Source organism: Alexandromys fortis, unplaced genomic scaffold (assembly GCF_014885135.2).
Source record: "Alexandromys fortis isolate MF-2015 unplaced genomic scaffold, M_Fortis_MF-2015_v1.1 scaffold_1, whole genome shotgun sequence".
NCBI lineage: Eukaryota > Metazoa > Chordata > Mammalia > Rodentia > Cricetidae > Alexandromys > Alexandromys fortis.
The window spans coordinates 21,782,603-21,808,565 of record NW_026067927.1 but is presented as its reverse complement, the minus strand read 5'-3'; the positions used below and the strand labels follow the sequence as shown (position 1 = coordinate 21,808,565).

General features: G+C 46.1%; 1 protein-coding gene across 3 annotated transcripts in view; it reads left to right on the top strand.

The window, feature by feature from the left end:
* Nucleotides 1–25,963, top strand: part of Maf (MAF bZIP transcription factor) — a 333,362-nt gene that overhangs the window by 7,269 nt on the left and 300,130 nt on the right. The window contains exons 2-3 of one of the 3 annotated variants that reach the window (XM_050143854.1): nt 6,494–6,554; nt 14,661–14,807. The exons of 1 other annotated variant lie outside the window; for it this stretch is intronic. In XM_050143854.1, the coding sequence (XP_049999811.1) occupies nt 6,494–6,527 (34 nt within the window). In that variant the 3' untranslated portion in view covers nt 6,528–6,554; nt 14,661–14,807. Of the gene's footprint in view, nt 1–6,493; nt 6,555–14,660; nt 16,495–25,963 lie in introns of those variants that run through there. One more of the 3 variants, XM_050143853.1, reaches the window with a different exon arrangement.

The following is a 25,963-nucleotide window of genomic DNA, read 5'->3' as shown; positions in this document are numbered from 1 at the left end:
TGCTTTCCTTTTTTATTTTTTAATTTCTTCCCCTTGGAGTGAAAGAGAAAGGAAGATGGAAGCTCATGAGTGACAGCTTTCAGACATCTGATCACTGTGTCCACAAAAACTCACACTGCAGCTCCGAGGCCTTAGCGCTTACACAAACTGTCAGCCAGAGCAATAGGAAGTGCCTCGCAGCCCACATTGGAGGCCCGACTCGCAGTGCTTCCCGCTGTGATTGACTTATATTTGATTAGAAAAATAATAATTTAACACCTTTCTAGGATGAAGCACCATCATTTAGTTTTGTTGTTTGGAGGATTTAGGAAAGTTTTCTCTGCCGTGGAAGCCTGTGGTTTCTGCTTCTCCCGTTTATTCCTAAAGACACTGAGAGAGTCTGTGCTTTCCTTCAAAACCCCAAAGTTTATTTTTGCTCTTAGCTGATCCTCACCTTCAAAGATGTCCCAAGTCCAGGGTTGAGCGGTAGCCATAGGGGACGGGGACAGAGTCCAGGGTCCTTTGATTGAAATCAGGATTTGTTTTTCAATTTGTCTAGAACAGGAAAAGCTTTAATCTACCTTCTCAAGAGGTAACTTTTATCACTCTGAATACAAATCTGTAAAAGGCTAACATTAAAAAAAAAAAAAAAAAAAAAAAAGGAGGACTCTTGCCCATCTCTCCAGGCTTTGTTCCGTCCAGGCTCCTGGACAAACCAGGCTCTTGCTGGCATTTTGACTCTAGCCGGAAGTTGGAGATGCGGTGAGGGAGTCTTAGCATGTAGGGCTGCCTCATGGTTGTCGGCAGCATAAAGCAACACAGTCTTGAGACAAACGGGGGGGGGGGGGGGTGTCACCCTCTAGAGAAGAATGAGCAGAAGAACAAAGCAAAATCAAATCGCAAAGCCCAGGTCCCTGCTGTAGCTATAGGAGGTGAGAAGGGAGAAAGACTGGGAAGGCAAGAATCCCCGGCATAAATAATTCCACAGCTTTCACCTGCTCAGTGCATACATTCGGAAGGCGGGACTCGAGGGCAGTGCGCCTCTTCTCTAAAAGTGCACACATGCAGACTTGCTTTTTTGTTTTGTTTTGTTTTACATAGGGATCCAAAGGGAAAGCGAAGCTTTGAGGAAACCTTTAGTGCCTCAATTAGAGGGAGCGTTTATGAATATGTTATTAGTTGTCTGAAAGGGGCAACACTTTGCCCCACTCAGACACTGTATCCTGATATTTGTATATACACTGCACGAGGTTTCATGGCATTGTAACCGCTTTTGATCGGTTAAATTTGAAAGCCCTTTGTGTGTGCCCGTGCGTGCATGCTTGCATGTGTATGTGTGTGTATGTGCGCATGTGTATGTGTGTGCATGCCCACACGTCTGTGCATGTGTGAGAGAGAAAGAGGGAGAGGTTTGCACAACAGACAAGGCCAAGAGAGAGAGCACACATCAACAGCACGCAGAAATCAGATGTTTATATGAATTGTGCAGGAGTTGGACGGGTTTAAGAAACTCCCCAAATACATTTTCCAGAGGGAGGCCGTGATAGGAATGTGGAGTTCCTCCCTGAAATCGGAGGGGGCGTCTGCTGAGGGCCTCCTCCCGCACAACTCAATGCTCTGTTTTTTTTTTCTTCCGTTTTGTTAGATCACAAATGCCCCCCAGTAGACTTTAGATTACAACATCGCATTCCTTCCCTCTGTACAAATCCATCTTGAGTTTTTAGTTGCCATTAAGCAAGGGGCATTAATTCAAGAAGGGGGACTCGGGGGTGCCTCCCTGCTTTGGGACAAAAAACAGAGGGTGGAAAGAAACAGTTCTCGGCTTGCGGTCCTCACCCACCCTGACTCCAAGCCTGGCTGGGCTGATTCTGTCCCTAAATTTCTTGTTTGGAATCCATTCTGATTCCCAATCTTGCCTGCTTCCAAACTGAGCTCTCAGAAGAAGGAATTTCCCACATTTGGTTTAGAGAAGCTACCACACCTTGCAGGGAGGAGGAAAAGTCACGGCAAGAACGGCTGTGACCCGAAAATCAGAACTAAGTTACACATGCCCCTTTTGCAAACAATGTTTTCCCAGGTTCTGAGTGACAGCATTTACTTCTGGAAGCCTCCAGACGTGGATTTCTGACGTCCTGTGGGAACTCTAGCAGGAGAAGCAAGAACCTGATGTCCACAAGACAATAGGCCATTTTAATCAATGCTTAAAATCCAGGGGGAAGGAAGAGGGAGGCTGCAACTGCTAGGGAAGGAATTACTGACAAAGGCCAACCTTGACCTATGACCTCCAATTGCTGAAGGGTCATCTCGGGTCATGCTTAGGGACTCTCCCAGGAAGCATTTGCTTGTGGGGAGTACTGATATGAAGTTGGCAGACCCCTATATCCCCCACAGATTAAAAGCAGTGAGGACCTTCAGAGCCAAAATTTGAGCCCCTTACCACCTGACCCTGTCACCCTAAATTGTCAGCACCCTTGCCTGCCATGTCAGTCATGCAAAGTCCTGAAAGAGCCCCCGGGAATGGCACGATCTCCCAGCCAACAAGCAATTAACACCACTGCAAGTCACCCCCAGGTGCAGGGTATGCGCAAAGAAGAAAAGAGTCCTATTACGCACCTGAAGGTGCGTGTTCACCCACTGTATAAAGCTCTCTATAGCTTGGAGTGAAGAGAAAGGCAGCCAGAGAAAAGGCTGAGTGTGGCCCCTTTCCCAGTATCCAGACACTACTCACCACACACCACAAAGAACACACATCTACCTCTGCCCATTGATACTTACACTTGCCTTGTGGGGACCAGCCACATAGCTGGTCCCAGTTCCTAACCAGAACTGAGAGGTCAGAGTACTGGACAGGGACTTCCCTGACTGGTGAACAGCAGATGGGAACCTGCTGGAACTAAGAGACTGTTGGACAGGGGGAGCCAGGATGGCTGCCTGTGGCCAGTGACTTCCTTAGGCCTCCAGAAAGTCCCTCGGTGCTCTGCCTGAGGCTACAGGCCTAGTGGAAGCTGGTGCATGTTTGGGGACCAGGGCCTCTGAGAGGCCCAAAAGACAGCCTGGTGCTAGGAGCAACCATGGTAGCCACAACCAGCTTGTCCCATACAAGGGTCCTAGGACTAGGCCCAGCCACAGCACCCCTGCAGGGAAAGAACTCTGGTGTGCTTTGGGATGTGGCTGAAGTTGCCCCAGAGAATGAGTCTGGGAGGAGCAGACCTTCTGGGCTGTCAGAACTACCAGAAGAGCTGTGCTTCTGGACCTGGGTGGGAAAAGAAGGATGCTGCCAGGACCTCCATCTGCCTTTCCCCTGGTACCCCGCTCTACCTCCCAGCACTCTGGAACTTTCTGTAAACAAGACAAGCATCTCCAGAGCTCTAGAGCTTGTGTGTATGTTACTTTATTAATCAGCCAGATTTGGTTTTTCCTTTCCTTGCTTTAATTAGACAGAAGAAGAGAAGTGAGGACAGGGGACTCCAGGTAGTCTGTTTTTAAAAATTTTAAAGTCTCTCTTTATGCTTTGGTCTTTCCCTAGTCTCTAGCTGGGTGCCCCCTTGCAGAGCGAAACCAGCTGAGTGAGTTTTGGGCTTCTCCAGCAGTTATTTTCCTTTTCTGGATTTAGCACAGTTCCAGACGAACTGCCGGCACCTAGGAATTGTCTCCTTTAAAAGGAAACATTTTGGGAATGGTCTCAGCCAGGCAGCCCCTGTCTCGTAGGCACTGCCCTTTGGGAGGGGTAAAGGTAGGCAGCCCCCTGTGTCTAAATGAACAAATATTCTATATCTTAACTCTCTGTCTCTCGGTGCGGGACTTAGCTGTAAAGGTGAATACTTTGAAACCGAAACAATGATTATGCATCAGATAGAAACACCTTAATACTGCTAGATCATTTTAAAAACCCTTTTTGCCAGGAGAGAAAAAGAAAAAAAAAAAACTCCACTGGTAACTATACCATACCAAATCTGTTTTAAAACCCATCTTTGTGTCATTCTGGTTTTAGACAACAAGTTCAAAATATTCTGGCCTCCGCCATTTATTTTTCTATTTGACTCCTTTGAGGTAATGCAGTGAAGTGCAAAAGCTGCTCAAAGACAAATCTGCAGTTTCTACGTTATGGAATTAAGACGGTCACAGGGTAGAGTTCTGTCCATTTGGCCTTGTGTGAGCAGAAGAACTAGGCTTGCTCCCGCTGTCACAGAACACTCCTCCTCTAAGAAAGTCAAAAGACACTCCCCCTGTCTGACTAGGGCCGTTGGGAGGCACAGCCGACAACCTGTGACACATTTTCAGGGCCTACTTTCTCCTTTCTGAGGCACTCACAACAGTGTGAAGGTACTGAGCCCTTTGAAATATTAACTTGAACATTGGTGTCGCCACTAATAGCAGCAACGACCTCTTCCGTGGTTAGGGTGAGAGGATCTCTGCTCGTCAGCGATCTGGCCTGGATTTCACAGCCATGGTCCAGCTGAAAACTCCCCTCTCTCACTTGTATTGGAGATTCCCTGACCCTCACCCCTCGCCAGTGACTGGTCCAGGTAAAAGTAGGTAGAACAACGGCGATCAAATGCCGTGACTTTTAGACTCAGTTCAGGTGTGCAAACCCCAGGCTCCCTCCTCCCGCGGGCTTTGGAAAGTAAGTGCCTAGATCATCAGACAGGTTCCCCAGGTAGCCAGCGGATAGAGGTCATCTTGAGGACAATGACACCGACGATCTAAAGAGGACAGCCACTTTATGAGATTTCAGGCAAGATGCCAAATATTGCATTTAATGAAGCCGATGTGTTTCCTCCCAAAATAACAGATACTATCAATGACAGGGCCAGGAAGGACAGGGCGAAGGGGGGCATTTTTTGCAAAGCCCACATCCAATTATTGCTTTGTAATATTTTTCTAAAATTGTAAAAATGCCCTGCTAGTATCTGAGCTCATGCAAGTCCTCCTGGTCAGATCTTAACATGTTTGCTACATCCCCCCCCCCAAGCGGTTGACGCCGCTCTTCCGTCCACCACGGTCTAGGCTACAGTATCCTCCCATTTCACTTGCCTCTCTGGAAGAGTCTATTGTCCCTCAAGACTTTTTTTGTTAAAAAGAGAAATTCGTCCTAAATGGAAAATTTTAATTTTTTAAATTATTTTCTTTTGTTTTGTCATTAACTATCTAAACTTCCAGGAAGGAACCGTTTATCTTCACGGCACACTTCCAGGTTGTGAAACAATTTCAGCGTATTTTCTTGCTGTCTTTTTCACTCCTTTTTTTCTTGTAAACATGCGTGTTTTGGAGAAGACAAGTGGATGGAGACGAGACAAGTGGATCTTACGGTTTTTAAAGCGTTTCATTGGGAAACACAAATGAGAACACGTGATTAATTCCCGGCGGTCTGGGCAGGTACCAGGGCTAGGATTTGTTTTCCCAAGCAGTCCAACACTTTGTTAGATAAAGAACATTCAGGAAATAAGAATCACGGAGCAGAGCGACCGTTTAAGTGAAGAGTACGCAGCCTCTGGGAGCCAGCATGGGAATGGTGTCTGTTTGTTCCCCTTCATTGTAAAGCCGTCCAGATAGAAGTGTGGTAGATTGGAGGGAAATAACGAAGCGTCCTTGCTTACTACTTACTACCTACTCGATGGCAGTTACTGTACACAGATTTCCCCCAAACCACGTGGAATATCTTAAATTAGATTTTAAATATATTTTGACAGCCTGGACTGGTACAGTGTGACTATCCGGGGGAGGAAATGACAAGTCTGTTTTGTTATTAAGCTGCTGTCTAGAAAATATTAGGCTCTGTACGCCAAATGAACGCTATTTTGCCACCCACGTTAGGATAGCTAATAAGAATGAGTGGGTTTTTTTTTTTTTGAAAAGGTAAGCATTTTGAATCATTATGCTTTATATTTCAGTGTAAAATAAAAAGTCCTTTTTTAAAAAAAAAAGCAACCTCATTTTCTCATTTTCATTTGATCCTTCTGAGTACTCCTGGTTACTAATTTAAACAGGAAAAAATAATAATAAAGGGATGGCATCTACATGCTACTGAGGGTTAAGAGAACACTTGTCATGGTTGCCTAGAGTGCTAGTGAAACCGACCATGGGGATGGGGGAGAGGGCAGAGTCTGGGCAAGCAGGCACAGTAAGTGCCCGAAGAACTGGACCTAGGGTTCCTCCAAGGCCTTGGCAATGGAAGGAGGCAAAGAAAAGCCCACCAGAAATCGTTCATATTCCCCTCCTAGGAACCCAGAACTGCCTGGTTTCCTGTGAACTGAGAACAGTTTCAAAGCCGATACAGGATGGTGTCCTACTTTCAGTGGCCATAACCACGAGGGGGAGGCTTCCTTCACTCAGACCCCATTTCTGGCTCGAGGGGCTGAGACCACCATGCAAGATCAACTAGATGAAATTGGGCTTCTTTTAGCCATCTCTGCCTTGCCATAGATAGTTAAGCTACCTTGCACGTACTGTCCTTCCAAGACTCTTCCTGGATATTAATCACCCTTTGTTTATTTTAATATATTTACTGAATCAGGTACCCAAGGGACTCTTCTACATCTGTGATGTGAGCAAAGCAGTTGCCTGGAGTCAAACAGGTACGCGTGGACCTTCCATATGCATGTGCTTGTTTGAATGGATTTGCCATGCGAGGGAGGGGGCGTAAGCGACCCGAAGCCACAGCAAGCAGCGATGCTGTGCTCCTCAGACACGAGGAGTCCCCGTTTCCAGTCATTCTGGCATTAGTGTCTCACATGCAGCATAAATTGTGACTGCAAGAATGACGCAGGCTAATCTGGGTGCGAACCAGCATGCTGGTCTGTATTGATTTCTTTACATTCTTCTCTTGCCTCGTACAGAAGAACTAATCCAATCTGAACAGATCTCAGCTCCTCACGTGGGTACCACAAACCTCTCTACCCACCCTGGAGCAGGTAGTCCTTCTCCCTGAATGTCAGATCACTGGATGAATTTGAACAAAACTGACACCCGGTGTCTCGATCTGTTCTGCCTGGATTTGTGAACATTCCACATTTACAATGGCTTTAGGATATCTGTTCTCACGTTTGGAGTATTTTCCTTCTGAATCCACATGTCGGGGGAGCCGCCTCCCACAGCCATTGGAGGCAGACTGGGAGGGAAGGGGACACGTGGAAGGCCACGTTCTGCTTTTCATCTACTCGAGGAAATAAAGCGGAGCTGCTTAAATGTGTTTTCAACTCTAAGTCTCCCAGCATGAACTTAACTATGAACCCTCTCCATTTGGAGAGTCAGGGCAGTGCTCTCACACCAACCCTTGCATAGTGTCATGATTTTATGTGGGCCTTTTACTGCTCCTTAGCTAGCGAAACAAAGTAGGGTTTCTATTATTATTATTAAAAAGTTTGCTTGCCGAGAAATTTGCATGAAATACTTGTGTTTTCCCCCTCCTGGTAGCTAGCGAAACTGAAAGGGGTAAAGGTCACACTGTCAAATTGTGCTTCCTCGAAGAGAAGGATCTTGAGGGACGCAGCGAACGAGAATATTGGGGGGGAGGGGGGAACAACGGAGCTCGCTTCCACTATTTAAAAGTAGTGTCTGATTATTTACAGACATTTGCTGTCGTGAGGAAAGTCTCATCTTTAATAACCGTGCCGTGAATACACAGTACGGTTTCTCTGCTAACCTTATAAAAAAAAATGACAGGTTTCTTTAAGGAATTTCTGTATCTAGATTTGGACTCGGTGTATTCCTGCGGTGTGGCTCATACATCCGTACATGCATGCGGTTGTACTGCTTATTCCTTTTTCGTGTGGGTATTTTTAATTCTAATTTGAAAGTCACCTGTTAAATACAAGGATCCAGGCCTACTGGTAGGTTTGGTGACACCGACACCACTCCTCACCACTCCTTTTGAGCAAAAAAAAAAAAAAAAAAAAAAAGTTAATGAACATTAAAAGCAGGTTTCACAGCGGTCCTAACCCCACTAGTAATATTTCATATGAGGTTACCAGTGGGAGAGAAATCAAATTTCAGCTGTGAAGATGATTGACAGGCAGGAGCAAAGGAGAGAAAGGCATTTGGTCAGGAGGGGAATCTTGGGGGAGGAAAATTTGCCTTCAAGTTCCTTATGGCCTTAGGTGTTCTACACCGATATAGGGAAGGCACAAGGTCTGGAGCGCTGGGGAGAGGTGCTCAGCTTATTTTTTTTTTTTTTTAAAAAAGTCTCTTTGGCTAAAGGATTTCACTCAGGGAAGTGCGGATATGGCGAGTCAATAGGCTTTCGGCCTCTTGCTAATTTCATCAGACACAGCTTGGCAGCTCCTGCCTGGTCCTTTCACGTTAAGGTAGGTTTTGAAAATGGAACCACAAGTCTGGAGGGAGCTAGCTAGCTGTATCTAGCTGTTTTTATTTATCGTCAGAAATACAGTCTGGATTATATGATGATTCATGTCCCTATCACAAAATGCTCATCCAAGGGCTAGAGAGACGGCTCAATTGGCAAGAGCTTCTGCTGCTTTTGAAGAAGACCCCCTGTTCAGATCCTAGCACTCATATCGGGTGCTTCCCAGCCACCTGTAACTTCAGCTCCAAGACGTCTGACACTCCCTCTGGCCTCCAAGGGGCACCCAACAGATGCCGACAGACGGATAGACAGACTGACTGACACACACTCACACACAACTTTAAAATATTCACCAGTGGTATTACAAGAAGATTAAATCCTCTGCTTTGGCAGACTTCCTTCACCTTGACTAACATTTGCTATTATATGTCACAGACCCAAATCTGCTAACCAGTCTACATGCATACAGACCTTCCTTCTCAAGGAAGCTCTCCTAACATGCAAGCCTAAATGCCTGAGCATGGCTGGTCTGCCTTCTATCCAGTCTTGCTTCCTGACTGACTTGTTCCACAGTCTCCCTGGCTAAGGTGTGACAGTTGCCATGGAAACGAGTGATGCTATGGCCGGACTCTATGGCCCAGGGTGGCTCTAGAGCCAGCCTTTGAAGCTGTCTCCTGGATTGGAGTGTACTAAGTCATGATCTAACTCCCTGGGATTTGAAGCAAATTAGAGAGCAATCCTAACCTTGTTCCTGGTTCTTACAGTACTGATCCGGGACTTGGAAGGTTGCATCAGGTCATAACCAGCTCTTGGGTTTGTTCTGACCATTTCAGATGTTCCTGGTATTGGTTTAGACTCATGTGGATGCAGTCAAGTCGTATGGGGCTGCCCAGGGCATGAGAGATGAGACACACACACATAAGGGGGAGGCTGGTGATGACTGTCTCATCCCCTACAGATGAAATGAACAGAAACACACCTTGTTCTCATATTTTAAGCTCCACCTCACCCCCAGTCTTCACAGCATGGGCAGGATTTTCTCTAGCCTTCCCTGTTCCCATGAGAAGTAGTCAAATGTAAGGAAGGCCACCCCCTATTTTAGGAACAGAGTAACATGCAGCCACAAGACGGAGACAAAGTCTTCAAAGTCTTGTCCCTCCTCACCTGTCTCTCGGTGTTTACCTATACGCCTCGGCAGATAAAATGCAAACCTAAGTTCACTATTCCCAACAAGCATTGGGTGCCGTAGCACAATATGGACGCCGGCTTCGTAACGACGTAAAGACAGCACACCCAGTGTCCCCCACAGCAGCTATGAGAATATGTGGTCAGAAAGGATAAATCTGTATTTCCACAGAAAGGAACGCCCCCAAGACTGTGAGTTCTGATGGGCACCTCTGGAAAGATCTCGTCTTGACCATGTCCTCTGGTAATGCTGATTGGAGCATTTAGACAGTATGTCTCTAGAGTAAATCCTCTAAGGAAGATGATATTCTGTCTCACTTGAGCACTGGTGGTGGGACCATTCTGGTAAATCCCCCAGGAGTGATTTTCAAGCTTATTCAATTTTTATATTCTTTGGCACTGAGACAATTAGGGAAAAGATTTTGTTTGAAGTGTTTCACCATCCCGGCTCACCCTAATTGTTTTCTGTTGTGGCTGTCAGTTTATTTAGACTAAGCTCCTCCCCAACCAGCACACCGATTTAATCAATGCCTAGCCTAACCACGCCATCTAAATGTCTTGGTCTTTCCCCTAACCTTGAGATACTATTTAAGTTCACGCCTAAAGAAAGAAACATTTTGCATTTAGTAGAGGGACATGGGTGGAGGAAACTTTACAAACCCTGTCGCCCTCATGGCTTCAAACAAAAAAATGGTTCTTTCAATAAAGAAGTTTCATCGCAAAGGCCCGTGGTCAGTCACCTGTCAAATCTCAGACTTAGAGCTGGGCTTCCACAGGGACATTTAAATCCCCTCCCCTCCTACTGACTCAGTCAGTCATTTCCTCACCCTGAAAAGGACTATCAGGATTTGTGTCGGCATTTCTGGTTCTGTTCCTGACACCTAGTGAAATTAGCAGCCATAAATGAGATAAACGCTGGGGTTAGGGAGTTTTGTTTGCTTGCTTTCTGTTGCCACTGGAAATATTTGGAAAACATCAGGACAAGGTGTGCCTCTCTCTCCCTAGGCATCTACTGGGAAGAAAGTAAAGCCATTAATTAGCACCATGCCCTTTTGGATGGAACTAATATCATCCAGGAAGAGAGAGGAGTGTGGTGTCAGGGTTCCGTGGGAAAATCAAACCAGTGGTGGGATTTACAGATATTGTCAGCTGAGTGTTACGGGGCAGCAGGTGTAAGTAAGCCCTGGTAGATGTTAATACCTCATTAACGGCGCAAGGATGCATCCTGTAGTGGTCGCATCGGGGATCAAAAAAGACAAACGAGAAAGCTAAAGGAAGGGAGATCTTGCCGGTAGGGTTTTGTTTTCCTCCTTTTGCTCAGCAAGCATCATCTAACGCGGTTATTCACTTGCAGCTGCTGAAGGTCTCTGCTTGTCTTTCCTGTCTACCGAAAAGCACAGTAAGTTCCTTTGCTAGCAGGTAGGCAGTAGAGGTGAGAATTGAATTGATCGCGAGTGCTCCGAGAAATTGACCCTGGGGTCGTCTTCCCTTAAATTGGGTTCCACACACAAAGTTTCTTTTCTTCCCTGGGTCCTGCCTACTTCCCAGCAGCAGAATTGAGTTGGGGGGGGGGGGGCTGTAATTATTTTTAAAGGAATTCTTAGGCACCAGGGTTGACTCTCCCTCTGTACCCTTAATCAAAATAGAGACCTTTTGTTACTGACGGTAGTTAATTAAAGGACTGGCGTCTATACCGCTGTGGTGGGCCTCTGGCTTGTTTATATTTTAAAATGAGGTCCGTGCCTGACGTACATGAAAAGAAGGGACAAGAGCTGCTGTGGGGTTACCAACTGTCCTGAACATCAGAACAGAACAGAAGAACAGAATTTTCTGTTTACCTTTGTTATTTCTCTGCCTCCTGTTCCTCCCGTGTCTCCTGTTCCCCTCCCCTTCCTCGTTTCCCCTTACAGTTTTCTCCTCTTCCTCTCCCTCCTCCTACTCCACTCTTTCGCACACCCTGCAATGGAAAACCATAGGTTCCTTTTAAAAAAAAAAATCTCAAGGCATAACCTGTAGGTTTCACAATGCTGGGATCTCACGCTGCACTAAATGAGAGGAAGCGCCCGCTGGCCACAGGTTCAGACCTTCTCTGTTCTGCTCCTGGAGGGAAGCAGAGAGACCAGAACCTCCTGTCCCAATGCTGACCTCTGTGAGCTAAGAGCTGCTTTCTCTCCGATGCTCCTGTGGCTAGCTCAAGCTCTGTCTGATGCCCACAGGCTGTTTTCTTATTATTTTCTTAATGCCTTGTTCTCCTCCTGCTCCTCTACCTCCTCCTCCTGCAGTTTCTTCCTTTAAATCTTTAACAGCTTCTTGTCCTTACCTAGTAGAATTTAAAAAAAAAAATGCATGGGCTGTCACCAATTTTCTCTGGTGCTTTTGGAGATTTTGCCCTGCAGTTGAGTTTGCACTCCTGGAGTGGATAGGGGAGAAGAGGGACACTGGGTTCCTGTGCAGTGAGTGAGGAGCTGAGTGTGCTACCCTGCCTGAGTCTTGAGGGCTCGCAGCTGCCCTTCTCTCCAGATGGCCACAGAAAGCCTCTCCGTGAAAATCACCTGCTCTGTAGCAGCTCGCTCTTTACCCAGACTCCCTGCCTCTCTGCCTGCTCAGCGTCCTGCTGGCTCCGTGGAGCCCCACCAGAATGTTCATCCTGATGGTTTCAAAGCCAGGCCTGACTGCACTGCGTGTCATAAGTGAAAATGTAGCGTTTTCCAAACATTCTAGTCTTCAAGGATAGTCATTTGAAGTGTGACGTGTTTTTTTTTTTCTTAGCTCTTCTCTTCGCTTGGTACCATCTTATGAGATCCTAGTTGAACAGCACAAAAAACGGCACGCAGGAATGGAGTGTGGCCTAGTCCCAACCCGTCCCTTCAGGTCTGTGGGAAAAGAATGCACACAGCTCCCAAAGCAGGCTTGTAGGGTTTGACCCGGGAGTTTCAGCCTTAGTCCTGGAAGAAGAGGACACCCAGCCTCCTGCCCAAGAGGAGGAGGGTTCAGAGACAATCCTGCAGTGCCATTTGCTTGCAGGGAAGGGGAAAGGAAGGAAGAGCCTGTTTCCTCTATTTCCTTTGAGTCTACCTTTCATTTGAAACCAGCTGCCACCATCCTGCTGAAGCACTGGCTAGAAGGCAGGGTCGGGGTGCCATTCCTGCAAGGAGGTTGTGCCTGTCTCTGCTTAACGTTTTATTTAATTTGTTAAGCTCCATCTTATTTTTGTTGTTGTTGTTCTCTGTGTGTGTACACGTTTGGATTTGTGCATGGGGGTGCTGGTACCTAAAGAGGGCAGAACGGGCCGTCAGCCAGATCCCCCAGAACTGGAATTACAGGTGGTGATGAATCCTCTGACTTACATTGGAACCCAACTCAGGTCCCCTGGAAGAGCGGTACGTGCTCCTAAACACCAAGCCATCTCTCCAGCCTCTCTGCTCAGCCAGCATTTTATAGTATCAGACCTATCTTCACCAAGACCATTTTCTTCCACAATAAAACAAAAACAGGCATCTTGCCACCATTCCCACAGATAATGGGTGAGAGCCTCACTTTTGGAAGGAGAAGAGGCCAGGCCGTGAGAGCTCCCTGTCAATTCATCAGGCATTCCCTGCAGAGTGGTTGACAGGACAACCATTCTGGGAAGGCAACTTTTACTGTTTCTTTAAAATTTAACTGGGATCAGGTCATAGTGTACTTTCCCTGGCTTCTCTCCTCACCTCTTCTTTCGTTTTATCTCCACCACCCCCTCTTTTTATTCCCACCCCACTTTTTTTTTTTTCCTGCCACAAGCTGCAACAGAGATTCTTGCCGTTGATAATCAAAGTTTGATATCGTTAAATTAAACTGTGCAAAACTGACTTTGGGGTTTTGCTCATGAAATAAACATTTGAAAAATAGTGTCTGGCGAGAAGGCTTGCACCGTGGCTGCGAAACCAGATTCATGTACGCAGAATATATATGTGTATGGTCTGTTTCGGAGCCTGTTAAAGCTGGTCCTCAAAAAGTATCTTCATAGAGCTAGGCGGCTTCTATACTTTCACCCATGAGGCTATCGTGACTAGAACATAAGTACATTGAAATTAATGACATTATAATTGGTGGTCTAAAATGCCACTTGTCATTCGGATTACTTTATTATATTTCGTTTCAATTATGGCAGTTGTGCATCAAAGAGTCAGAGTACGTAGCTAGAATTTTTCTGTCCAGAAGCTATAGCACGCCTAAGCTTGGAAGCCTTGTTTTCCCCCTTCTCCCTAACAAGGAAGCTCATTTAGAGAGAAATGTTTATGTGAAGTGCTTGTCGGCTGGCATTTTTACTGGTCTACTAACCCAAAGGTAAAATATAAAGCCGTGTCTTTTCCTCGCTGGCTTGTTGTGAGTAGAAGGGTCCCTCCCTTGTTAGCTTGATAAATAATCTCACTAGGGGGACTCGGCTGTGTTTTTATGCTTGCTGTCTATTTTCTGCTTCCCGCAAATAAATTCCTGTACTCAGAGAGTACTAAAACTCCAAACACGTGGGATTTGCCCATTTTACTGCTGCTCTCCTGAAATATTTATTCGATCTGGTGTTTTTAATTAATTTTTTAAAGGAGAAGAAAAAGGCGTGATTAACATCAAACCAAAAACAAGTATTCATCTGTTTTGGGGGGGACCCACTGGGTTTATACCTGGAAAGGCAGATGTTTTGAAAGGCTTTGTATGTTAAACTCTCTGATTTGTCGGGTTAAAGGCAAGTGTTACTGACTGGAGTTTTCTCATGACATATTTCCCCGTCTGTCTTTCCAGATTTAATTATTACGCTGTTAATGGGAGAAATAAATAGGCATAGGAGTCTATCTAGGAGCGAGACAGTGGACAATTAGCATCTGTACGCACATTTGGAGAACGAAACTGGTGTGAGAGTGAAAGTGAGCTGGTGTCGGTGTTGTTCCACTCAAGTCCGGGGTAATTTAATCTTAGGGTTTATTAACACCAAGAAGAGCTTGGTGCAGCACAAGCCTCAACAAAGATACCCCAAAACTATTGCAATAAAATAAAGTACAAATCAACACATTTCTGTAAATGACCAGAACGCTAAACACAACGCATCGTAGGTTCACGGTGCAAGGCTGAATGCCAGATGGGATGAGAGTTCTGGTTGTTAGGGAAACAATCATGTGACATTAATGCCGGATGACTTCATTCACTCATCTTTTCTTGTTTTCAGAGAAGACAGTCTGCTTATTCGCCCCCTTGTTGCGTGCACACAAGCAAGGTTTTGTTTTCTGAGATTGGAAACTATTTTTTACCAAGGTACCTTTGGACACACTTGCACCCAGGATGTCAGTGCATGTGACGAGCATCTTGGAGCCTGAAGCACCTGAGCAGGGGGTTCTCTGGAGCTCTCCCTTTCAAAGAAGAAGAAAATACACAGAAGGGGCCCTCCATGAGTACCCCGGCAGGCATGCGTGGAGATGGACCGTCATGATACGTAGGACCTTATTTTCTTAAGCAGACACTGTGTGATTTAACTTAAGACATTTCGCTTTGAACTGCTTTAGCTACAGAGATTATGAGAAAAAATTTTAAAAATGCATCCTTCAAGAACCAGTGACATTGAACATGTGTTAGGGCCACATGGAAGGCCACACCTGTTTGTCGGAGTTAGAATAAACATCCGTGCACTCAAACATCCCACCCAGCCACCAACAGACTTGAAGGATGTGAGGAGAAGCTGCTGGGGAACAGCGGTCTCCCAGGAGACAGAACCGATGTCGTCTTCAGCCCTTTAAACAAGTCCAGCAGCAGAAACTTGCGTCCCCTATAAAGAAGTGGAGGGGACTGGGCACAAAGCAATGTAGGGGCCAGGCGACCAGTTAGTACTATCTTGCTTAGGTGTTTACCATGCCACTTCCTCCCCAGTTAGTCTGTCCCCAACCTTCCTGGGTCACACACTCCAGCCTTTAAGCCTCAGTTTGTACTGTAAGAACCCAAGCATCCTCTCCGTGGCCTCTTTTCCTGAGCAGGATGGAGTGTGGCTCAGAGGAAAGGACACATAACATGATTAGTATCTGGAGGTCCAGAGCCGTGACTTCTCATGGCCTTGGCCCCCAAGGACCCTTGTTGGTTTCCAAACAAATGATTCTGTATCTTGATTTTAGGAAATAATAGAAAAGGCCTTTCCGCTCAAAAAATAATGCTCACCATTCCAGCCGCGGTTTGAAATTGATGACATTCAATTGAAATTGGGACGTAATTGATGACACATCTCCTTAAAATTCTATAATGTGTAAGGAGTCACTCAGGACCCTGCTGGGCACTGAAGATAAATCCGTGTTGGTTAAGCACGCCAACGAAAGCCCTGTTGAATACAAGTTGTCAGAGAAATCGGCACTGGTACTGGAAAGAATACAATTTCCACATCTTGAAGATAGGAATTGTCCCTCAAAGAGGAGCATAAAGGATTAAATATGGTAATATATGTAAAGCGCTTGGATTAAATATGTTAATGTATGTAAAACACCTGCACTGGGTAAACACCCCCACCATGTTCAGCTTGGACAATGTTACACGGGATGAAATTCTGACCTTGACACTTAACAAGCCTTGGTTTACATCAGAATGACTTTGTGATTACAGTATCGAACTGCCCCCCCAACCCCCCTTTGCTTTAAAATAAACAATTTCAAAATCAGAAAACGGAGGTTGGTGTAGAACAATAGCTTATGGCTATCCTTTTATTAAAAACCCCATCACCCCTAAAAATATAAAATCATTGCGCTTTGGGGATCTCTCTGCTCAAATAATTTAGGAAAATTGTGTGTTAAACATTTAATATTGCTGTCATCCATCTCCGAGCTTTTATATGCTAATATGTATGCCCCGTATACATATTATACTAACACAGATGGCATGCAGTATTTTCCAAACTTGTGCGAACATGGACCCTGATTTTTAAACAACCATTTCCTGTAAATAGCATTGTGCTGGGGCAATTTTGGAAAAAGAAATGATGATTGCCTAAAGTATTAAAGTCCTGACATTTCTTTCATTGAGCACTAAAGAGCCCTTTTATTAATTTTCCCTGGTGAAAACCTTGTCCTCAGTGATTCATTTGCATTCCGTGTGTTCATTTTGCTCATCAGCCCAGAACAATTGTATATGATCCCGTCTGCAGTGTATACTCCAGGAGGGGAAACTATGATGTGGGGGTAAATCCGATAGGGTCGTTCAATAATGAGTTCCAGGAGTTGCCCCACCTTCCTGGGCTCCCCACGAGATCTCGGGAGTTCAGTTTGGGATCCTTTGCTTGTTTAGCACACCCAGAGGCCTTGTTTAACTTGGCTTAGCCTTTTGTGACTCGAGGAGCCATCCAAGGGACTCCAGGCTTCTGCATGGAATACATAATTTCCTAGGGTTCTGGCCAGAAAGTCCGTGGCTGTGAAAGCTGCCTTCAGTTTAGGGTTCCTTTATTTAAAAGATGGAGATATCTCCTGCAACGTGAATACAAGATGGCTTGGGTGAGAACTGGGCGTGAAGGTTCACTCTCCTCTGACCCTCTTCTTAGTGCGTCTGCCTTGGGGAACATATGGATCCCACCTTCACCCTCAAGCTCACCCCAACTATGTCCTTTGTTCTAAAGGCCCCATCAGAGCTTAGCTGGACACTATCAGCTCCCCGATTCAAGAAGAGAACTGATTGGCTCATCTAACGCTGGATGAGCAGTAGCTAAAAGAGGGTCTTTAGGGCCAGCTTCTTACTTAATCAGATTTTTTTGAGATACAGATTAGATGAGGTTAACACAGTGTTCAGGTCCCAGTATGAGAGATTAAAATTAGTACTCAGTACATGTACACCGGCTTTGGAGGCATGGGTGAAAGGGCTTGGGCACAAGCAGGTCTCTGAATCTAGAAGACGGAGTGTCAGTCCCGGATGTTCCTAGAAGGGAGTGGGGCTTTCGAAACATTAATGTCCCACCTCACACGTCAATTAAATCAGAACCTCTAGGAGTGGGTGTGAGCTCAGGCACCAGTGGTTTTTTTTTTTTTTTTTCTCTAAACAATTCCAAGGCATTCTAGTATGGAAAGGGGAATGAGGAGTCCTGGAGAAGAATGCAGGGGGCACCAGCATCTATAGAAAATGCAGAGAGCCCAGCAGCCCCTGGCAAAGCTCCCACATTCTTGTCCTTCTGACGAGTCAGCATCTCCCAGGTCCAGTTTCAGATGAGGAAGGCAGAACAATCGCTTTGTGTTCCCCACTCCATCTGGCCTCCTCAGGCCTTTAGAAACATCAACTCTATTCATGATGAGCAAGGCCAATGCAGTCAGATAAGGTCCCTCGGGGAAAGCAGACTAGGGCTGGAAGCCTCCAATTTAAACCTGACTTGGCCAGAGCATAGCTCCAGGATGTAGGTGGGTCCCATTCCCCTGACTGACTTTTGGGATCACATGTCACCAAATTTTCTTTAAAAAGAAATGAAGAAAGAAAAGGAAGGAAAGAATGAAAAGAAGGAAGGATGAGGGGATGTGATTGACCTAGGAGCCAAGGAAGGTTATGCAATCAGCTAGGCACCTAGCAGTTCACAAATTTTGCAGTGAATTGAAGATAGAGGATTTGAACCAGTGGAATGGTAAACTTTTTACACGGAAATGCTTTTACAAAATGATCTGCGCAGAAGAGAAAATTCTTATTCACTGATTAAATTAAAAATAAAGATGCATTCTCAACTTATTTGTACCAGCTTTTGCAGACACCAGTGACACCTATCGTGTCTGTCATCATTTTAAGAGGCACTTAAGTGTCTAGTGGGGACCACTGTGCAAGCAAGTCCAAGGAGAATGGACTTGGATTAACCAAAATGTTTGACCACATGCTGCCAGGCTCCTTAATTCTCTATTGAGGACAGATACACACGTGTGCTTGTGCTTGCACACACACATGCACACACAGAGAGAGAGAGAGAGAGAGAGAGAGAGAGAGAGAGAGAGAGAGAGAGAGCTATGTTGAAGATACTCATTGCTCTACCTTGTAAGAAGATGGGCCTGTAAAAATCTCCCCTACTCTTGGATGCGGAGATCACGTGAGAGGGAAGTCCATACCTTACACATTCTTGTGTTCGACACAACCCTATGCAATGGTGCATCGGGCACACACGGACCACAGCTCAGAGCTCTTCGAGCAAAGCACAGATCTCCCTGAATAAGCCATTGGCTAACCAAACAAGCACACAGATGTGTGATATCAGCCCTTAGATGTTTGCGGAAAGTCCAAGATGGCATCTTTGCAATCTGCTAAAACCTAGAGAGCATCCTAACCCTCTTCTAACTTTTCAAAAGTCCCCTGACCTGGCAACTGCCTGTGTGTTTTGTGGAGAAAGTTTTCTTACCTGGACAACACACTGAATGTCCTTTATTTGTATTTATGAATTTAATTTAGCTAGTTAGCCTGGTCTCTGCCTCTTTAGCACTGACATCACAGTGTGTGCCACTACACCTGTTGTTCTTGTTGTTGTTGTTGTCTTTGCAAGGCAAACACATTACCAACCCAGCGCCCCCCCAGCAGGTGATTTCTTTTAGCGATCTATTGACAAAGAACTTTTTATTTCGACTGTGTGGCCATCAGAAATGTACATTTCAAGTATTTTTAGTATTGAATTAGACAAACAGAGGGTGCTGTTTCTGTACCGGAAAACGGACGTACTGTTGGAGATTCATCTAGAACAAGCAAAGGGCTTGGGCATGTGTGTGTGGACCTGCAGAGGACCTATGAGGAAGGAATCATTGTCTCCAGCGCAGTCCAGGAGAAGGAGGCAGTGCTGCGCTCAAGAAGGAATTGGCAGGTCAGCCAGGAAATAAATGTGGTGAACGACTACAAAGCAGGAGAGAGGAAGGAAAAAAGGAAGGAAGGAAGGAAGGAAGGAAGGAAGGGAGGGAGGGAGGGAGGGAGGGAGGGAGGGAGGGAGGGAGGGAGGGAGGAAGGAAGGAAGGAAGGAAGGAAGGAAGGAAGGAAGGAAGGAAGGAAGGAAGGTGGCAGGAGACCTGGACTATTGCGAGCATCCCTCCTCTCTGTTTTCACCTAGAACTCATTCCCAAGTGGCAACCCATCTAGGCAGCCCACCTTCTTGTCTGCTGACTTTGCTCCACACCTTTTCACCAGGTAAAGGAGCCCTTGTGCGCTCAGGGCCAGTGCTCTGTCGCTCTTTTCTGTACTGTCTGCCTTGTCACGGTATACAGTATTGAGGAGAAGAACAGGAGGGATGTTACTTCAAAGAACTATGTGGGGATTTGGTCACGTGTCTGCCATTAACCTCAATCGCTGATGCTTGGGCAAAAATGCCTGGCACGTTCTTACACGCTTCTCTTTGAATACCATCCCCTCTGGGGTTGCTACCAGCCTCCCCTCCACTGATACAGGATTTGGGGGCTTTGAAGTCAGTTGTGGGAATTTCACTGCTTTCTTTGACTCTAGCAAATTGCTCCAAAATGCTACAAATGTAGAAAAGACTAAGAAAGCTTTAACTGCAGCTTAGAGATGGAATCCCCTTAAGCCATTGATAGAAAAATGTGTTTCTTCTTTCAGTTTTTAATTTGTGAGTTATGTCTTAAAATATAGCAATGCAGTCTTAGTCTTCCCCTAGGTGGAGAAAAGAGAGAACGGAGGGGAAGGTGGTGAGCAAAAAGAAGGGTTGGCAGCCATGATTATTTGACCTTCTTGCCTTTAGTGGAAACCTCTGAATGGAGGGGAGACTGCCTACAAAAAAATCGTAGACAAGAACAACGTGGGGTAGGCACATTCCCAGCGTCCATTAAGATGTGAGTAACAGCTGAGACAAGTGCACAGTGCCCAGTGCCCAGTTCACAGGCAGCAGTGGAGGACACGGAGGGGAGGGGAGCCAGAGGATTGTGTTCCTTAGCATACTTCAAACTTGTCTTAGCTGTTTCCCTCACGGGGTGGATGCAACCGGGCTCTACTGCATTTCTTTTTGAGAAATCCCTCCAAGTTATTTTAGTCTGGTAGTACCCGAACACTCCAGCGAATTAGAAGAGAAATATGGAGTGGTCGAAATGACCGCTAGCAGCTCCCCAGGCTTCAGTTACCGACTCCATAAATTTAAGGATTTGGCATGGCCCAGAGGTTTTCAAACTCATTTTTATTTTGTTTGGTTTCAGCAGAGGAATCGTTTGTAAAATGAGAGTTTATGTGAGATCACCATATAAAAGAGAGATGGGAGCTGCTAGCTGGCCCTCCAGGATGCTGGCCTTCCTCCCTCTCAGTCATCCACAGTCCCTGTGCAGGTCTGGGCTCCCTCTGGACCACTGAGGTCATCTTTGGGGAATTATTCTCTCCAGGGCATTCTTAGCTCAGCCAGCCTCTGATGTGAAAAATAAGCCCTTCATTTTCCTGCTGGAGATACTCGGGCTCTCCTAAACGGAGAACCAAGGATGCAGATACAAAGGTCAGGCCTTCCTAGTCTTGTGACTTTGGCCAAGTTTCTACCATTCTCCACGTCTCTCATCTTCTAGTCTTTCAAATAGGGAGAGGGGGGGTCACAAAGAGCCCTGTGGGATATCTGCAAGTGAAATGACCCAGCTGAGATGGCATTTAGGAAGTGCCCATGCCAGCTGGCTGCTCTGTCACTCAGCAGAACTGACCAATGGCAACCTTGTCTCCTTTGGCTCAAAGCAAACACACACTGATTTTCCTCGGGATTCAAGGGGACCCAGTTGTCTATTTTGCAGATGCCGCTGCCTTCCTTTCTTACCTTCCCATATCTGGTTCTTCACCTTTAACCTATCACCCTGAAAGAAAACTTTCCGGTTTATAGCATGCTGGACTGTGATACCATGTTTAGCCTTATGCAGAACAAATTTGCAGTAAATGTTTGCCAGATTAACTCCCTGGATTATGCTTGCGTCTGTATCCATGGCCTTGGGAGAGCAAACTGCATGCGTGTTTTCTCAGTCCCGTATTCCGGAACTTACATAGATGGCATGAAACTGGTCATGGGGATATTTGCAAGAGAGGACAACATAGCTCTAAAAGGAAGAATTCCTTCCATGCCTCTACATACGCAGAGGGTCAGTTTTTACAGTGTGGACAGCACACCTCTCCGTAAGGAGGCCATGGGGAAAAAACTGCTCAGCGGGCAAACAGCAAATGTGTGATTATTGATATTCTTGCTCTGAAGAGACATAGAAGAGAAGAAAAAAAAAGTCTTCATGGACTGGGGATGTCAAAGAAAAACCTCTGGAGAGGGGAAAGTTTTGAGCAGATGTTCAGACCATGGAACATGCTAAGGCTTGCCAAGAACCAAAAAGGAACAGGAAAAGAAAAGGGCCAAGGAGGAAGGGCCAAGGCTGGGAAGAGGGAATGGATTAGTAAAATCTCTGAAATGTGCTACCATCATCATAAAAGTTGGTTTCTCTGTTCCCCAAAGCCAGCCACTCCTTTACTATCCAGATGTGTTTGACACAGTACATAGCCTCGGTACCTAGCTCAGTGGTCACCTTAGCCTCCTGAGCCAGCACAGAAACTCACTAGAGTGTTCTAGACTGCTTTCTTCCATTGTATAAACACCATGACCTAAGCAGTTTAAGGAAGAAACACTTTATTTGAACTTGCGAGTTATAGCTCATTACCGGGAAAGTCAGGAACTCAAGACAGGAATGCAGAGGTAGAGACCACAGAGGAACAATGCTCGTGGGCTTCCTCTGAAGCTTGTATTCAGCTACATTTCTTACTCTGCCCAGGCCCATCTGCCTAAGGATGGCACTGTCCACATTCAAGGAAATGCCCCCACTGATGTTCCCACAGGCCAATCAGATGGAGGCAATTCTTTAATCGAGGTTCTCTCTTCCCAAGTGGGACAAGTTGACAACTAGGAACTTCCTAGAACAGTAGAAATGTAGACACATCATTGGGAGAGAATCCTGAGAGGAAGTGGTTAGAGGGTCTGAGCATCGGCTATACGGTGATATCTTGTGTGTGTCTGAGCATTGGCTATACAGTGATGTCCTGTGTGGGCCTGACTATTGGCTATAAGGTGATGTCCCATGTACAACTGCCCAGGATCAGAACTGATGGGTCATGAGACAAACATTGGTTGTTTTCTTTGAACATGTTGGATTTGACCAGGGCTTTCCTGACAACCATGGCACCATAGGAGTCATAGAAAAGTTTGCAAAATCCCTCCCCAGGCCTAGAGCAATTAAAAGAGAACACAGGGTGGTACCCAGATGCAATGGTTTTTGACATACTTCCTCGGTGGTTCTAATGCACAGCCAAGGCTTGGAAACAGGTCACAGTGAGGTGCTTCTCGGCATCTGTTTCCTGCATCACCTGGGTGCTGCTTGGCTCTACCCAGAGTGTGTGAATTAGGTAGCTGGGGAATGAGACTTGAGAATGTGCATATTTCTTGTGCTCACATGTGAGGTGTGTGTGTGTGTGTAGTGGGTACAGGTGTGTATATATACATACATGCACATGTGTGTACCTGTGTATAAAGGTGAGAGGAGATAGGATTTCCTCAGAAACTACACCTTTCTTTTTGAGTAAGAGTCTCATTGACCTGTAACTCATCAAGTAGGATAGCAAGCTAGACTAGCAGTGTGGTGAGCCCAAGGATCCACCTGTCCCTACCTCTCCAGCATTGGGGTTGGGAGTCTGTTCATCACAGGCACTGCTTTTTTTTTCTTTCTTTCTCATGTAGCTCCTCAGAATCGAACTCTGACCCTTGTGTTTGCAAGCTAAACATTTAAGTGCCTGGGCCAATTCCCCAGACCTCAAGAATGTACGGGTGGTGCCAGAGGAGGAATCAGGTTTGAGCTTTGGAGGCCTACATTTTCAAGATATCTGAAGAGACACTTAAAAGCAGTTTAACCCAGGACTCAGGTGTCATTCCCATTCTCAAGTCTGGAGTTAGCACCCACATGGCCTCAACAGTTACTATTATTATTTTTTTTTTTTGAGACAATGGGGTTCAACTGGGGACGGCACTGTTCTGTGAGGAGCACCCAGCAGCCTCTGGAGATAGCTTAGATTGTCATGATTGGCAGGGAGTATGCTTTGGTCCTCCAGTGGGAGATATCCTCATTCTACAATACCCAGGTTAGCACCTCAAGCCGTTGGCCAGCCCCAAATGCCAATCATGCTACGGTAGAAAAATGCAGCGGAAAGTCCATGGACAGTGTACGTGTGAGTAAACATACAGTTGCAATAACCAAAACTCAGCTTCTGGATGTCAGTAAGAATGAGGAGCATTTACTTTGTGGGAAAAGTTCTGAGGGTCTGCTCAATGGAAAATGGGAGCTCTTCACTTCCAAAACAAGCGTTCAGGGATGTGACTGGTTCTCTCGAGTCAGCTCCAGGGCCGTCCTCTGCAGGGGGGTTGTAAGGATGAAGGGAGGAAACCTAAGCCAAGTGTGATGCTGCTGCTTTCCTGCGTCTCTTCGTCCAGACCCGGGCCCTGAAGACCGTGTGCAGAGGCTGAGATGCTGGCTCACTGCTGCTCTCCCTGTCGGGGTGTCAAACAGGCAGAAGAGCAGCTTCCCAGGTGTCTGGGATTGAGAAGCAATAGCAGCCACCGGGTCATCTCTACGTGCCAAACTCAAGATGGCCATCAGATGGATAAATCAGGCAGTCAGGGAGAATAAAACCTGGCATCTCAATTTTGATGATACGTTTGCGACCTAAATACAGGAGAGCTTCCATGTAAATTGTGTGTGTGTGTGTGTATGTGATGTGCATATGTGTACATAAATGCTTGTGTGTATGCAGGTGCACATATATGTGTAACTATAGGTACATGTGTTCAGAGACCAGGGAACGGCATCAAGTGTCTTTTCTCAGGAACAACCCACCTTTAAAAGAAACATTGTTTCCATATATCAAATTGTATGTGTACACGCATGTGTGCCCAAGTGAGCATGTGCCACAGTGCACCTGTGGTCATCAGAGGATAGGAGTTAATTCTCTCCGGTAGGGTCCACCTTTTGGGTTCCAGGGAAGGGACTCAGGTCTTTAGGTTGGTGACAAGCATATTTACCCCCTCTTATTTGAGTGGGGGATACAGTCTATCACTGGCCTGGGATGCACTGACCTATCTGTCCCTGCTTTCCTATCCTTGAGGTTGTAGATGGTTCTGCCAGCCCGGCCTTTTTACATGGTTCTGGGAACTGAACTTGGGTTCTCACGCTTAAGCACTCTCCCAATGGAGCCATCTCCCTTGACTTTTCCTGGGATTTGATAAAAACAAAATATTGAGAAGACAAACCAGCCACACAGCCATGCAAGCAGAGGCAATAATTGAGGATGAATTGCTACCTGAGGCTTCCCCTTTATACCTGATGGGGCAGAGTTTGAACCTGGCCTTATCTGCCTGGGAGTCATGATGTGAGTTCCAATAGGAACCCAACAAAGCATAGCAGGGACAGCCAAGTACCATCCAGAGATACCTGCCTGGCCCACTTCCTCTGCAAACTGCCCAGATCCCCGGAGGAGTTCAGTCAGAGTCAAAAGCATCCTGGCGCTCATGTGCACGCAAAATGGATTTTTAGCGACAGATTTTATTGAGTAACCCACTCCCTCTTCCCCTACCCCCACCATCGGAAAACATATTGTCTTCTTTACCGTAGTTCATTTTGCTTTCCGAGGTGATTAATGAATTAAAGATGCAGTGTATTTATTCTTTTGCCTGATTACCATTCTGTAATAAATCTCAGCTCCAGAGCCTGTCGATAGGAGAAGGCCAACCTGCCGCTTTGTAAAATATAGCTCTGTACGCTAAGCTTAACTTCCAGCCCTCACATATAGGAGAAAAGTCACCTTAGAGCCTTATAAAGTAAGTGTGAAGCTCAAGGGGACATTGGCTGATGGGCGGAGTAATCTGTTTCTGAGGGCAAACTCCTGGGACATAGGCAAGTCTGTTACCCTGCCAGAAGGCCTCCTTGTTGGGAATGCAGAACACTGAGTTGTTGAGCTACCGTGGAGGTGGTAGGGAAAAGCAGAATCTCAGGCAACCCAGACTGGCCTTGAACTTGCTTTGTGGCCAAAGTTGAACCTTTAATCACCCTGCCTTGACCTCTCTAATGTTGTGATTCCAGGCTGAACCACCATCCCCAGCCCTACAGTTCTGGGGATCAAAGCCAGGGCTTCTTGCATGAGAGGCAAGCATTCCACTAACCTGCCCAGTGTCATCTTTTTTTTTTTGTTTGTTTTTTTTTGTTTTTTTTTTTTTTTGTTTTTTGAGACAGGGTTTCTCTGTGGCTTTGGAGCCTGTCCTGGAACTAACTCTGCAGACCAGGCTGGTCTCGAACTCACAGAGATCCGCCTGCCTCTGCCTCCCAAGTGCTGGGATTAAAGGCGTGCACCACCACCGCCCAGCTTGCCCAGTGTCATCTTATCCATTTAGGATGGTGTTCTCTGCAGAGTGGTCCCATTTCTAGATAGCTAATCAAGCTATTATGACAAGGCACTCTGGAGTGAGGTCCCTGGCTTCACATTTGTCTTCCCAGCAGGAGAAACAGTCCCTGG